General features: G+C 51.8%; 6 protein-coding genes across 6 annotated transcripts; 3 read left to right on the forward strand and 3 right to left on the reverse strand.

The window, feature by feature from the left end:
* Positions 1-69: 69 nt before the first annotated feature.
* On the forward strand, positions 70-2055 carry COCMIDRAFT_102578 (uncharacterized protein; the record flags this gene model as incomplete). The annotated part of the gene is made up of 1 exon (XM_007692514.1): positions 70-2055. One exon carries the CDS (start codon positions 70-72, stop codon positions 2053-2055), a length of 1986 nt encoding a protein of 661 aa, XP_007690704.1.
* A 169-nt stretch (positions 2056-2224) lies between these two features.
* On the reverse strand, positions 2225-3055 carry COCMIDRAFT_102622 (uncharacterized protein; the record flags this gene model as incomplete). Its single annotated transcript, XM_007692515.1, has 1 exon — positions 2225-3055. The coding sequence occupies one exon, from the start codon at positions 3053-3055 to the stop codon at positions 2225-2227; it is 831 nt and encodes a 276-aa protein (XP_007690705.1).
* Positions 3056-3826: 771 nt separating this feature from the next.
* COCMIDRAFT_39199 (uncharacterized protein) lies at positions 3827-6783 on the reverse strand (the record flags this gene model as incomplete). Its single annotated transcript, XM_007692502.1, has 3 exons — positions 3827-4911; positions 4978-5743; positions 5848-6783. 3 exons carry the CDS (start codon positions 6781-6783, stop codon positions 3827-3829), a joined length of 2787 nt encoding a protein of 928 aa, XP_007690692.1.
* Positions 6784-7471: 688 nt separating this feature from the next.
* On the reverse strand, positions 7472-9147 carry COCMIDRAFT_7689 (uncharacterized protein; the record flags this gene model as incomplete). The annotated part of the gene is made up of 2 exons (XM_007692490.1): positions 7472-8146; positions 8218-9147. 2 exons carry the CDS (start codon positions 9145-9147, stop codon positions 7472-7474), a joined length of 1605 nt encoding a protein of 534 aa, XP_007690680.1.
* Positions 9148-9443: 296 nt separating this feature from the next.
* Positions 9444-11184, forward strand: COCMIDRAFT_7690 (uncharacterized protein; the record flags this gene model as incomplete). Its single annotated transcript, XM_007692491.1, has 4 exons — positions 9444-9884; positions 9932-11035; positions 11085-11117; positions 11167-11184. The coding sequence occupies 4 exons, from the start codon at positions 9444-9446 to the stop codon at positions 11182-11184; spliced, it is 1596 nt and encodes a 531-aa protein (XP_007690681.1).
* A 1542-nt stretch (positions 11185-12726) lies between these two features.
* Positions 12727-14135, forward strand: COCMIDRAFT_102605 (uncharacterized protein; the record flags this gene model as incomplete). Its single annotated transcript, XM_007692516.1, has 2 exons — positions 12727-13425; positions 13476-14135. The coding sequence occupies 2 exons, from the start codon at positions 12727-12729 to the stop codon at positions 14133-14135; spliced, it is 1359 nt and encodes a 452-aa protein (XP_007690706.1).
* Positions 14136-15330: the final 1195 nt, after the last annotated feature.

The following is a 15330-nucleotide window of genomic DNA, read 5'->3' on the forward strand; positions in this document are numbered from 1 at the left end:
AAGCAGACTACAACGACCGCGCATTAGCTACAGATCAGATAGCATTGCGCCCAATCAACTACTCTCAAAATGGCGAGCAATCCCCAAGGTGACAACACCATTTATCTCACAGAAAAAGAGGCGGAGCGCATCAAGAGCACAGTCAAGGATCGACTAAAGAAGTGCACTGAGCAACATGGCAACGCAAAGGAACCGAGAGACAAAACCGCTGCACATCAAGCAGCCACTGGTGCAGCTCTTATGGCAGATATGGGTGGCGCACCAGATCCAGATATGATGGAAACTCAAGGGAAAACAGCAAATACCATACCAGCTATTGGTGTAGGACAGCCTTATCCTCCATGCACAAGGCCATTGTCAGAATTGGAGCCGATGGAGATGGCTGATCTGAAGATGGAAACACACCACCGAGGCCGCAAGCTTGTCGTCAAGCGACACAGTCCAGTAGTCACGCTGGTAGCTAGATCGTGGACTATGGTGCAGAATGAAGCAGGCACTGATGCGGAGCGGTTAGAAATTCTACTCCACAAATCAAGATATGGAGAGGACATTCTGGAGTCGACCAAACAGTTTATTATCAAGGAGCCATACTTTACTCTTACAGATCAGGGCGAACCCACGCTTCGGATTGACCACCCCTCAGATTTAGTTGTTTGCCACGAAGACGTTATAAATCCCAAAAAGTTTGAGGACGCAGAAAAGGCAGAAAAGGCAGCCACTAGATTCAAGACTCAGGGCAATACTGCGCTTAAGGAACAGGACCTTCCCCTAGCCCATGAGAAGTACTCGGCCGGCCTAGCGATTGCGAACCAGGAAATTGTAACGAAATCCAATCCAGATCTAGCACGAGATATCTATCGTAACCGCGCATATGTAAATCTGCTTCTAGGTCAACTGGACGAAGTCAAGACGGATGCGCGCGCCTCACTGACCGGCAAAGACGACCAAAAGTCCAAAGAGCTCGACAGCAAAGCCTACTTCCGCGCCGGATCGGCCGCATACAGCCAAAGCCGATGGCAAGAAGCAAAGGAGTTCTTCCAAGAGCAACAAAAGCTCACACCCGACGATAGAGACGCCAAACTCCAACTCAAAAAGATAGAAGCACGTCTCCGTGAAGAAGAAACAGGATCCTACGACCTAATGAAACTGCGAACCACCATCTCCAAAACCCGATCCCGCGTCGACGCCGCAAACTTCACCAAAAACACCGTCGTAAAAGACAGCCCAGGCAAAGGCCGCGGCCTCTACGCCGCCGTCGACCTCGCCCCAGGCGCCCTCGTCCTCTGCGAAAAAGCCTTCAGCGTCGTCTGGTCCCACGAGCCCGATGCCCTCGTCGCAATGACCTACGACATCCGCGACGACGACATCCGCGTCTCCCCCGTCGGCCTTTCCAAGTCGCTCGTGCAAAAATGCCTAAACCAGCCCTCTCAGACATCGCACTTGATGCAGCTCTACGGCGACTACCAAGGCGAAGCCTCCACCGCCGATATCTTCGAAACCGCCGATGGACCCGTTGTAGACGTGTTCCGCGTCCACGACATCATGTCCCGCAACGCATTCAGCCCCGGTGCGCAATTCGGCGAGGAAACGGCTCGCAGTGCGAGCACCGGACTGTGGAAACACGCCGCGTACATTAATCACTCGTGTCTTGCGAACACTGAAAAGGAATTCATCGGCGATTTCCTCGTTATCCGCGCCACGGCACCGATAAAAGCTGGTGAGGAGATTTTCTTCCCGTACCACGATGCCCTCGATTACGAGGCGCGCCAGGCGTTTTTGGAGAAGACGTGGGGGTTCAGGTGCAATTGTCGGTTGTGTGAGGTGGAGGAGCAGGATGGGAAGGATGTTAGGGATAAGAGGATGGAGATGGTGGGGGAGGCGGATGCGTTTGTGGATAAGACGCCGTGGGCTGGGGCAAAGAGGGTGGTGTTGCGTAAGGCGCAGAATCTCGTGAGGGGGATTGAGGGGACGTATGATGAGGGGAGGTGGGAGGGGTTGCCGAAGAGGCATGCGGAAGGGTTGAAGGCATGGCTGGCCAAGGCGAGTCCGAGGTGAAGGGGATGGATGCGATGTATGAGTTATCGAAGAAGTGAACGGAAGAAGAACATTCATATGCGAATGTGATGGTCATTGAGAAATTCGTAGGCTACATATCTACACATAAAAGTCATAAGCGCTGTACTTGTAAGAACATATACAATCTAGACAGAACGTTGAGGCGCAATTAAAGCCCCATCTTCTGCAGCACATTCGCCAGATCAACTTCAACAATCTTATCCCAGCCCCTCTCAGGGCCCCAAGCAATATGCTTCTGGTTCAGCCTCGTCTCCTCGACCAAGCCCGCTAACAGCGGACTCGACTTGGACACACTGGGATACGCATCAAACTCGACATCACTGATCGACGGCACCTGCGCAAGCAAGCCTCTCAGCAAGCCGACACAATACTCCGTGTAGAAATTATTGCCCACGCGGAACCCCTCAAATACCTCGTTGGATGCAGGATCGATTTCTACAAAGATCTTGAGTAGGTATACCTTTTTCACCACTGCGAGGCCGAGCCGGCTATCGACGACCCAGCATTTCGGCGGTTTCGTGAAGCCGGGGCCAAGACGCAGTTCGAGGCGGGTGAGGAGGACGCGGTATTTACGAGGGAACCAGGCAAGTAGTGGGTGCTTGCGGTTGATGTAGCGGCCATGAATGGGGAAGACGCGGAAGGTGTTGCGGCCGTAGAAGACGCGGGCTGCTTCGTCGTGCATGCGCTGGCTTGCGAGGAAGAGGCGGAGGGCAGGGGCGACGGTGCAGTAGTTGGACGGGTCGAGGTCGATGGTCTTGGGGAAGATGAGAAGTTCCTCGTACACACGCAATCGCAGCTCGTAGGGGAGATCGAAGAAGCGGAAGGGTTGGCGCTCGACCTCTTCCGAGTCCTTACTGCCTGAGTCTTTACTGCGCTCCGGCTGTTTCGGTGGCGCGGCCAAAGCGGCCTGCTCATCGACCAGACGCACTTTGCTCATGCGATTGACCATGTGGTCAATCGCCTTCTTCTTCCGCGCCATTGTATTATGTCGCGCTCTCAAAAGCGACCTTTGCTATCGCTTTGAGAGCGTTTATGCATCCATCGCGTCGTGCCGTCCGTATGAGGTTGTACGAGTAGGTATATTGTTCCTCGGCAAAACGAGCGAGTGATTCAAGACGAAAATTTTTATTATACGTAGTAGGATGTCTCGGAGCTACGGGACCGTCAGCCCATGCGGTAAGGGCAGGCAGTTCTTGGGAGCAAAGAGTTTGTTCTCCCCAGCTTATGTCAACTTCAATCTTATGGAGGAGCAAAGAGTGAGGTCAAATTTCGTGGGTGCAACTTTCTATATGGAAAAAGAAGAGAAGATGGCGGCGATACCGCGGGTTTTGTTCAAGAGGCCCCACTAGCCGATTAGTCAGCCCCACATGGTCACCCCTGTCTTTCGCCGACCTGCCGACTCGCCTCTTCTGCCATCTCGACTTGTCTCGTGACTTTATCTTTTCTTTCAATAATACACATTATTGTGAGAGTATGTTAGTACAAGGGTGGAATGGTGGTAATCAAACATCATTCATGACCATGCATTGCTCTAAACTAAAACCAACCCAACTCCATCGCTCTCCTCCACTAATCCATGTTGAGGTACAAACGTGACGCTGGTGCATACAGCGATTAAAGACCATATACAGCGTCATACCAAATACATGCTTCTTTCCCTTCAATCTCCCTACCCAGAAACTATTCCACAACCACTGCTTTGTTCAGCTTTTCTCCAACGATACCAATTTCATAGGAGCCGTAGGACAAGCTAGTGGCTAGGATCACACGCATTGCATGGTCGACCACCAATCAATTCAGTCGCAGATACTATATCGATCATGCCGCATGCCTCCATTCCAATAGAGTACTCAGTACAGTCGCTCGCGCCTCCATTGTGGTTGTGCATCTGATCCGGACGACCTTGAGGAGGGACCGGATTGGGAAATGGCGCGGTAGCTCCAATGGGAATGCCAGCGGCATTGCCTCGACCACCATACAAACCGTTTCCGAGACGACGGTGATTCCGATAGTCGTATCGAGACGGGTTGTGGTATACGTGACCCTGCATGCTGCGTGGACCAGTGGGAAAACCGGCGTTTTGTATCTTGGTGAAGTCAATGTTGTAGTGGCGGGGAGTATTGTTGCCCCTGGTACCAGTGTACTCGGCGATCTTATCGAATTGTCTTGTGAAAGGCTGGTTTGTCACTGTACCGCAAGCTTCATGCATTGGTCCGTCATCTTGGGAGTTTGGCTGAATTGTTTCTTGACTGTAAACAGGGCAGGGGTCGTGAGCAGGTACAGTCGGGCGCAACACAAGCTCTGTAGAGGGCACCTCCTGCTTTGCTGGTGCAGGCATTGAATCCAGTTTTCTCATTACAACAACAGGATTATCATGAGGACGGGTGTGCGGAGCATCGTCAGATGACAATGCTAGACCGCGTATTTTCTTAGGCTTGAACTTCCGGGGAGACTTGGGCCGGCCATTCCTGAAACCCTGTTCGTAGGCAAACTGGATGCCGTACATGTACCAGAGAAACGGGATGCCATTTCTATCGAGCACCGTCATGTCTGGGAGGCCAGGAACATCTTGAAGGGGAGCTATAGGTGTGGGGTCGGTCGCACGCTCGGACGAGCCAGATGTAAACATCATTTTGGGTACAAATTCAGTAGCAGTCGGGCGAAGATCCGAGCATATACTAGTGTGTGCTGGATGTTCATTGTCGCCTTGGTTCCTAGGGCTAGATGTACCGCCCTCATCGGTTCCATGTGTCGGCTCAGCATTTTCACCAACATGTACATGTTCGGAAACTGTAGAACCTACGTGGTTGGAGGCACCATCTATGCAAATATTGCCTGTTCAGAATATGAGTCATCAGACTGAGAGGGAATTGACTGGTGCTGGGGCCGGGAGGTTCTTACCAAAGTCATCCGTTTTTCTAAGGCTGTAAACTATCGCAGAATCCATAAGCGTCGGTTCCACTTCATTCCGAGATTCTTGCTCAAAAGAGCTTCTTGCAGCCCTGTGGAAAGTCTTCAAATATGGTGGAGTACTTGGGACGTGGCCTGGATACCCACATAGTTTAAATAGGTCGGATTCAGGATGACGGCTCTCATCCTGACGCAAACCAATTCCGACATGGTCCGTTGGCTCAGCTGACGTATGGGAACGAGCGCGCACTGCCTGACTGCCTTCAGAAATAACATTCCAGGAACTTCCCTCTTGATTCGTTTCGAGGTCAAGATTCTGCTGCTGAGAGTCGACGGGATCTGTATGCGTATTTTCGTCCGAATGACCACCTGAAGTGATGGACATGGGAGTATTGGCCCGAATTATCTCATTCAATACCACAGGCATGTCTACGGGGACCTCTGCTTTTGATCGCATGGTCCCTACTACAGACTTTGCTCGCTTCAGGGCGGGCAAACGAGATGATTTCTGTTCCTTATTTGTTATGCCAACGCGAGGAATTCGGGATATGTTTGTGGTAGAAACCGGACTCATCGAGACATGACTGTCAGAGGTATTCGTAGTTTTTGGGCTCAATATCTTAAGATCTTTATCTTGGCTTGTACTTGCGTTCGGCACAACGATACGAAGAGAAACTTTGGTCTTGGAGATTGGCTGGTTCTCACTCTTCAATTTCACTGGCGAGACCAATGATTTATTGACATTCGGAGGTTTATGCTAATCATCATAGTCAGCATTCACATCAAGTATGGATGTGTCTACATCGGCAAGATCCTCTATAGCTGGCGGGAGTCAGGTTCGGTGTTCGTAGAGTTTCTTACCAGTGAGCTATCCGTGGTATGAAACGAAGTCTTGCTTATGGAGGCAGTAACACTATTTGATACTCGCGAATGATCTGCTGCCGTAAACTTATTTGGAAGATGCGATGACTTTGTGGGTGACATCTTGAGCGAGCATCCGGACTGCTGGCTTGCAACACTGCGTAGCGGCGATGTAGGACTGCTCCATGCTGGCTTCGCAGCAGAACTAGTAAATTTGACAGAACTTGGAGGTTTTCTTGGGGATGTCCTTGTGGTCTCAACGGCTTCCAGGGCCTCTTTCGTCAGATATGTTGTACCTTCTCTGCCATGGGATCTGCCCAGGTCGACAGAGCTCCGCGTTGGACGAATTCCCTTTGCAGATCTTGGGGAGCCATTTTCGGAGCTTTTCTTCAATGTTCGTTCTTTCGCACGTTGCGCAGTCGCAAGGTTTGGACAGGCAGCTTTGGGAAGCCAATGAGCGGGAATCGGTTTACGGGGACTTCTTTGAGACTGCTCGGCCGCTTGTGGGACAGACGAATGTTCAATATGCTCTTGAACTCGCCCTTGAGAAGATCCAACAGTACAGCTTATCTTTGGGCTTGCGTAGCCACTGGATGAGCCGTGAAGGTTATTGAAAGAAACTGGGAAGACGTTAGAGCGACTGGCATTCGACTTGGACAACGTGATGCACGCGGATTTCTTACCATTATCTGCAGTATCAATTTGTAGTGCGGATTCCGTACTCAATGCAACGTCAATGCAGACATTGTCCAGACCCTGGCTATCCAAAAGGGAGCGAGCATGATTAAGCATATGCTCACGCCTGACACGTTCTTCTTCAATAATATCAGATTGTATAACCAAAGCAGAATCGCTATTTGCATCCTCATCTTGGTTCTGAACGATGTTATGCGAAACTGAGAAGCGACTAGCTTCAGATGGTGTAACGGATGACATCGTGTTATCATGCTGCAACTGGTGCTGTGGCGGATTATCCATACGTGGCGAACTAATTCTGTTGTTCTCTGATGTTGAGGAACGTAAAGGCGATACAGTGAGTTGCTTTCCGCGGTTACTACTTGCATCCGTGATGCGCTGTGGACGGCTGTTACTAACTAGGTCAGCAAACTTGGGAAGTAAAAATGGGTGAGTGAGGATACATACAGTAAAAGTGCTGTTGCTTTGTCGCAGTAGGATACTCTGGTAAGTTGGCCGTGTCGACAAGCTGAAAAATAGCAGTAATGGTAGATACACATGTTTCTGGGTAGGCGTTGTTCGCTTCCTTCTCTAGGAAAGATCCAAGGCAATAGTACCATCAAGACAGAAGCAACAAAGCGGACTCGATAAGGCGGCAAGTGCAGTTTTGATGGTGATACATGATTGGAAAGGGCTTAGTACACAACAAACGAACATGTAAAGAGTGTGCACCAGTGAGTGAAGATGCGGGGATGAGGAGTGAAAGGATAGTTTGATATGATTCTACCAGTACTTTCACAACGAGCTGAATTGCTATACGTGGGCAAACAATCTACCAAATGGAAGTTCAAGAAAGGTGCCAAGGTCAACCAGCAAACTTGACACGTAAAATCACTGGCTTGAGGGTGGAATGCTGAGGTGTGTCCCAACTCACACCAAATACGGTAGCTCAGAACCTCTTCTTTTTCTTTTGCTGAGCCTGCTTTTTAGCTGCCTCCTCATTCCTTCGCTTAAGTTCAGCACGCCGCCGCTCTGCCTTTTCTTCTGGTGTTTCCTCAACCTCGTCTTCAGCTGTTGTCATTTCTCTAGTTACACTGTGCGGTAGTGGTGATGATGGTGGCTCTGCAGTAGGTGATTGCGTAGCCCTCGTGCGAATTTTACTCGGGGAAATCGTAGCGGCGCGCTGTGAAGCACCGTCCTGGCTACCTCTTCCTTTCCCACCGATTCTAAAATGTTTTTTTGATTTCTTTGGTGTAGAGGCGACATCTGCTTGCTTGGGAGATGGAGGGGCTACTTCTCTCGTGGTCAAAACGTCGTCAGGGTTGGCCTCTTCATCTGTAATACTTGGCGACGGCGACGACGATGTTCCCCTTCCCCCTCCTCCTATGCGAAAGCTACCGACATTTGCCTTCTTCGCAGAGGAAGCAATTGTTGGGGCAGAGGGGAGATGTTCAAGTGTGGGCGATTTTCCGTATTGAGATTGCACAGATTCTTGAACTTGGGTTGGGTTGCAGCTTATTGCTGGTGTATCAAGGTCAAGCTCTTCTTCAGTGCTGTCGCTCTCATCTTCATCGTGTCTGTTTGGAGGGGGTTTCTGTCCCGGCGCTTTCGTGACACTCATGGGCTTAGAAGGAAGGTTACGAGTCGACAAATACGTTAGTCATGCTACTCAATGATAACGCGTCTTCCGCTTACTTTGAAATGCTCGTGAGTATCAAACTCATCTTCTGTCTCCTCTTCACTCGACTCTGAAGCATCCCTTACGTTGGAAAGTACCGCAGACTTCCTTGTCTTGCTATTCGCTGAAGCCTTCGATACAGTCAAATGTGTTGGCACTGAAGTCCACCAGCAGGATGCCAAGTTATCCGATTCATCCGATTTTAGCTGTTGTGGCACAGTGGGGGTGCTCTGGGCCAGCGCTTCCTGGAACAAGCCCAGTGAAGTTAGTTCCGAGTCTTCTAACTGCCCAGTCTCTTTCCTCCACACTGCCTCCTGAAATAGCTTCAAAGCGGGAACGTGCTTTGCGGCTTGCTCACGTTTGATCATTCGCCTTCCCGTCTTCATGCTACCCGCACCGGGGAAAGCGGCAGTCAAGTCCAGATTGTTGGACTCAAATTGATCTAGCAGCCGATTGATTGCCTTGTCTTTGCTAGTGATTGTTTTTATGAGACCAGCAATTCGTTCATTCTGAATATGCGAAGATACAAGCAGCGGGAGAATGAGCTCGTTTTTGAGGACTGTAGATGTACGCTTCTGGAGCTGAAACTTCCATGACAAGCGGCCGAGTGGCTCTGGAAGGATAATGCTCGCATGCAAGATGATCCCATCTTGTCCGTTACGAGTCATCCGGCAGAGTGCATCGTCTGCATTGCTCAGCGGCTTTGCGATGTTTTCTAGAAGGACACCAAGCTGCGCTGTGTCCTGTTTGCTTACTTCAATTGGCGATTGCTCCCGCGAAGCTCGGTCCACGATATCATCCAAACTCAACTCTTCGGACCACACGTTACTCAAATCTGTCAGATGCACGATGTACGAGTCCGGGGAGAAGACAGGCTTGACAAGTAGCTGGGGTACATGTCGGTTATCTGGTTGCTCGCAGAGCCTCAGAACGCGCCAACAAGACATGTCAATAGAATGAGAAATGAGAAGTAGCAGTCGTGCCCATATTCAATGGCTGAAACGTCTAGAAACAGGCAGACGAGAACCATGGAGCTCCAGAAGAGAACATCACGTGGTAGAGAGAGGCAGCAGCGCCAAGCTTTGTTGCTAAAAGCGGAACAGATCCCTGTGGGTGCGGAAGGAGGTCCGTACGTCACCAGCCTCGGCCAAAGATTTCGCGATCGCTGTCTTTACCTAAACATTCGCACTGTGACAGCCATATCCCATAGACACTGAAACCATCACCTAATTACACATACAACATGTCGTCACGTGAACCCCCATGGCGAAATGATAGCAGTCGCCGCGCCCAAAGCAATGGGCCAGCATCATCGATTCCGGCAAAGCGCTCCGCCGAGTCGCGATCCTACGACAATGCCTCCAAACGCTCGACCAACGCGGCAGAAGAGGCCTGGGTAGCAGACGAGGATCGTTTCGTGCTTCAACAGGCCAAGAAGAAGGCAGCCTTACGCGTCAGAGGCGGACGCGCAAAGCCCATTGACTGGCTAGCCGTCACGCTGCGTTTCATTGACCCTGCCGAGAAATCGATACTAGACGAAGAGGTGGAGGATCACGAGTTAGATATTGTGGACCCCGAGGGTGTGCTCGAGGGCTTGGACAACGAGGATCTTGCAGAGCTGGAGAAGGAGATTGAGAACTACCTCACGCTCGAGACAAGCAAGAGTAACCGTGAATACTGGAATGTGAGTATTTCTCCTATACACCGCCTTGACATAGCTGACTGGACCAGTCACTCAAAGTCATCTGCAAAGACATCCGGCGCAAGTCTAGGACAACAAATTCCGAGGCACGAGGCACAAGCTCTGTAGCTGCCGACATTGACCAGTTGCTCTCACCAAAGTCATATGAACAGCTCGAGGCTCTCGAAGTGCAGGTCAAGCGAAAGCTGGACTCAGACGAGCCCATCGACTATGACTACTGGGAACAGTTGTTGCGAAGTCTGCGCGTGTGGAAAGCCAAGGCAAAGCTGCGGCGCGTGTCGCAGGAGATTGTCAAGGAGCGACTGCAGACGTTGCGCAAGCAGCAGGCCGAGGCGGCTGCATCTGTACAAGCCAACATATATTCCATGCGCAAAGGCAATGACGAGACGGCCGAGCTGCAGCCTACAACAGTTGCGTACGACACAGCCATGGATCCAGAGCCCATGCTGAAGCTGCGTGCCGAAGATAAGGCCCTGCCGCAGGTCGAAGAAAAGTCATTCCTCGAGCACGTGACGGCTGAGCGGCGCAAGATTCAAAAGGTCGGCTACGTTCCTAGCCAGACCAAAACGAGCGACAAAGCCGTAGCCAGTAGCCAGCCTACTACAAGCCAGGCCGTGACGACAAGCGCCTCACGGTTTGCGCCCGTCGACAGAGAAGACTACTCTAAGGCGACCATGGCGCTGTACGAACGAGAAGTGGCGCGAGGAGTTGAAGAGGGTGAAGAGGTTTTCAATGCTGAAGAAGAGATCACCACTGTCCGTTCACACTCGGATGGGAGCTACAAGCCTAGGAAGCCCCGCTACTTCAATCGCGTCCAGATGGGCTACGAATGGAACAAGTACAACCAGACGCATTACGATCATGATAATCCGCCACCCAAGGTGGTACAAGGCTACAAGTTCAACATCTTCTACCCTGACCTCATTGACAAGAGCAAGGCGCCCACATACAAGATTGAGCGCGAGCATGGCCGCAAAAAGGGACAGTCGTTTGCACCTGCTGGTGAGGACGACACGTGCCTGATACGCTTTATTGCCGGGCCGCCCTATGAAGACATTGCGTTTAGGATCGTTGATAAAGAATGGGACTACAGTGCGAAGAGAGAACGCGGGTTCAAGAGTAGCTTTGACAAGGTAGGCTCAACAGTTGTGGCTTACTCGATGCGTTGCTGATGCATAATAGGGTATTCTGCAGCTCCACTTCCAGTTCAAGAAGGTAGGCCAACAAATCTAACGACAAGGGTGTCACAGCTGACATGTGGCAGATATACTATCGAAAGTAGACGTAGTCTCCGTTTTGGACATGAAGGCTGTGCAGTCGACCCAGGAGCAGCTGGCTCTTTCTCTTGCATGGCCTGCCGACAATGGAACGGGGTGCATGACAGGCATTGCACAAGGTCTCGCGCAATGATAGGCACTATATCATAGCCAGCATGGCATGGATGCCAGACATGTCCCGACTACGGCGCTGCCTGTGACGTTGTGTGCTGGCGGTGACCAACGCAGCATCTTGATAACAGGAACCGCTGGCGGTGTATGTAGGTACCTAAGCGGTGATGGTCTTGCCATGACCGCTGGCCAATGGCAACAAACACTACTTCTCGATGAGGCCCAACGAGGAGTCTGAGGCGGCTTCACCGGAATCAAGGCTTGGAGGGTTGTGTTACAGGCTGGTGTGGAGACTGTCCCCAAAGGGCTGCTCGCGGCAGCCTCTTTGCAGGCGCGGGCTACCTGGTAGCATCCCTGTGCCTTGCGCATATATGGCACTGGCAAGCTACTGTAGATGTGCTTGCACATTCCATGCACAGCCGCTCTAGGGTGGGCAAGCGCTTGCTGCTTGTTGGACATTCGTTGTGGTCGGTTGCCAATGACGACGATGGGCACTGGGGTGGCAGATGTTTCATGGACGGGGGATGATGACCATGGGCAGCATCTGGGAGGGGACAGCAAGATCGAAGATGGGAGGATCTGGGCTCAGACCAGGCCCGGGGCTCGGATGGTCCCATGTTGCAAATAGTCTAGATGGTATGCAGGCTCCCGTCGTCCCTGTGCCGACGAAACAATCGTTGGCTGTGGCGGTAGCACAGGTAGTCATTCCGACTGTCAAAAGCAGCAGTGCAATGGGCATGTCCAGGCTCCGTCTCGGCCCGGGAGGCAATGATGGCATAGCGGCAGCTGTGGTTCCCGTGATACCAGCCCTGCATCTGCATCAGTGCCAAGCGTGGTGGTGATGGTGGTGGTGGTGGTGGGTGGTGTGAAGATGCTCTCTGCCTTTGCCATGACCGCTCACTTCTTGTTTGCCTTGTCGCCCGCCGCTGCAGCGTCAAGCCCGCAGTGCAGTAGGAACCCGTCTAGGGAGACATCCGGATGACAATGACAATACAATGGTGCTGATCAAATGCCATTCGCTGTGGGCCGGGCGAGCATGTAAATGTCTGGCTCTTCGCTTCATTTCCCAGCACTGCCTTTCACTGTCGTCTCTGTCCATTCTGCGCCACTCTGCTGGTTTCACACGCGGCGCTGGCACTCTCTTCCCCGTCCCCCGTATCGACACGCCCGCCTTTCACCGTTTAGGCCGGTAAAAGGACGACAACACAACGATGCCACATGCCCAGTCACCCCATTGTCCTGCTGCCCGAGACTCACACTGCCGTCTCGACGCTGGCCCGCCGCCAGAGAGCCCCATTTGTGCTGCGCTTCCCTTCCGTCCTCACAGCCCACTGCCATTTCAGTCCTCCACTACATTACCTGGGGACGCGCCTTCCCTGGCCGCCACCGCCGACGCATCTGCCTCATTCACCACCTGCCCCTCCTCGCAGCCGAGAATGAACTTTGACGAACAACAACAACGCATGCCCCGTCCTGTGCCAGCAGGCTTTGGCTTCAGTCCCGCCACTCAAAGCGGTGACGCCTACCACGCAGCCAATGGCTTTTCATCTGCCCCAGGCCATGGCTACCACTACCCCCAGCACGGCATGTCTTACGAAAGCAACTACAAGCTCACCTGCCCTGCGCAGTACTCCGCCGCGACTTGTCCCCGCTCGTACAATGCCTTCAACTCGAGCGGCCTGCCCCACGACCTCTCCGTGCCGGACTCATTCCCGCCCAACGCCTATCACATCGAGCCGCCAAAGCATCATGATGCCATGGATCCATCAGATCATGAGATCAAGAGCCAGCTGATGCAGCTTAGCAATGACTATGATCACCCCCAATACCCATGTCCCATCAAAGTCGAAGACTACAATCACTACCAGAGTCCTTATTCCCATCCGGCACAAGGCTCTGCCCCTCATGACAAAACTCTCAGACACACCCGGGACCCTGACACCGGAGATGCTGGAATATTCGACAGGGAGCAGCCGTACGCGCAGTTGATCTACCGTGCGCTCTTGAATGCGCCAAATCATACTATGATATTGCGTGACATCTACGATTGGTTCAGAAAAAACACAGACAGGGCCAGCAGCTCGGAAACCAAAGGATGGCAGAACAGTATCAGGCATAATCTATCAATGAATGGCGTACGTTATCTTGTAGTGACCTGGTCGACTAATGGCTGACAGAGTGACAGGCATTCGAGAAAGTCGACCAGCCCGGCGACGAGGCGCGGAGAGGCTTCATGTGGCGCCTTACTGAGCAAGCGATTCGCGAAGGCGTCAAGTCGACAACGCGATACCGTAGCAAGCAACCCAACAAGCGCAGCAATCGCACTCATCAACCCCAGCCCCAACGTCAGGCTTCTGGCGCAAAGGGTGGTCAAGCAGCCCGTCGTGCCGCGCGGTTGAAGCGATCTGCCCATATGCACGAAGCCTACCTCAGCGCTCAACCCATGTCGCGGTCGGTCCCCACAGCCTTTGACCCCTCGTACCATCGCTACGGTTTCCCGTCCTCGGTTCCGCCTTCCCCATACACCGGAAGCGAGACTGATTTTGGCTACACATCCCAGAACAGCGATTTCCCTGACAGTCCTATACCTGATGGCTGCAACATGGATCTCTTCTCTTCTGCGTCATCTTACATGGGTAGCCCGATGTCGCAGGGTATGCCCATTACCGACACGGCGTATTTGCTTCATCAGAGCTCGTCAGATAGCATTTTCACCCATAGCTCGAGTCCCACTGCCGATGAGCCGCGGACACCGTTGGACCAGGCGGTATGGCAGGATGACATTGCTACGGGTCCATCGTGCATGTTTGATGACCAGCTTGTTTACAGAGAAAACACTGGTTGAGTTTGAATGAAAAGTATGAGCAAAATGTTATTGCATGGGCTTGGTTGGAAAAAGTTCATGGTCTTCTATTGCGTCTTGTAACTTGTCTTGTAACTTGTCTCGATTGTTCGCTTTAGCAAGCATTTGGGATTTCATGCTGGAATAAAATGTACATTCTCGTTGATCGAATAGATTATCAGGCTTCGATTGAAATTTGCCACCTGAGATCGAGTTCCAGCACTGTCAGCATTGAAGCAATATGCCTTTTTTATACTGCAGACATGACCTCACATCTTTCGGTCCTCTTTTCCTCTATTCTTTCATAACAAGAACCATCAATCGATACATCGTTGCGAACTCATCATGACTTATTGTATTCGATATTTCCCACACAGCAGGAAAGAGTTGTCGCCTTTTGAGGACATGATATCGGATTAGCTTCATTAATCCTTTGTACGCACGACTAGCCATACAACTAGAACCTCCACGGATTTTTTAGTAAACTTTTGTTGCCTCTAGGTAAATTTTTCGTAGATGGCGATGACAATGCACGCACGTGGCACATGAAGAAACTAGTCGTTGCAAATGCTCTGTCGCTTCTTCTCACACTCCAGCATTGCCCTCTTTACAAAAACACGCCTATATCCCCAAGTATAACATGAACGCAAGTAATCCGACCCTCATCTTCCCACTCATCATCTCAAATATCCCTCTCCTCCCTCCTCGCCCAAACAACCTCTCGCCTATAATTATCCCGCAATCAAACAAGCCCAGTAACACCATCTCCCTATCCTCTTTCTCCACGTCTCGCACCTTCCACTTCCCCGTTATCCTCCCAGCAAAAAAACAATCACGTACCTACATCACACACCTATCCCGTCCCTCCATCTTCCTGCTCACCACTCGGACCCCCGATCCATCGTCCGCCTTATCCCCAAGCGACGCGTACCACAAGAAGGGGCGGCTGTACAACACAGCACACGCCCTATGCATGGCCCTTCACTCCCGTCTCCCGGTATAGACGGGTAACAACTAGTCGCTAGTATCGCGGAAGCGGGAGAGTAGACGCGGTGCTATGGGTTTGTGTTCTTTTTGGGAAGTCATCTGCCATGGTGGGGTGTGGGCGTGGGATGGACTGGGGGGGGGGGGGAAGAGGTGGTTCTGTTAGGCATGATTGTTCACGGTATAATGTGCAATATACGATTTGCAAATCAGA

This window comes from Bipolaris oryzae, assembly GCF_000523455.1.
Source record: "Bipolaris oryzae ATCC 44560 unplaced genomic scaffold scaffold_131, whole genome shotgun sequence".
Classification (NCBI taxonomy): Eukaryota; Fungi; Ascomycota; class Dothideomycetes; order Pleosporales; family Pleosporaceae; genus Bipolaris; species Bipolaris oryzae.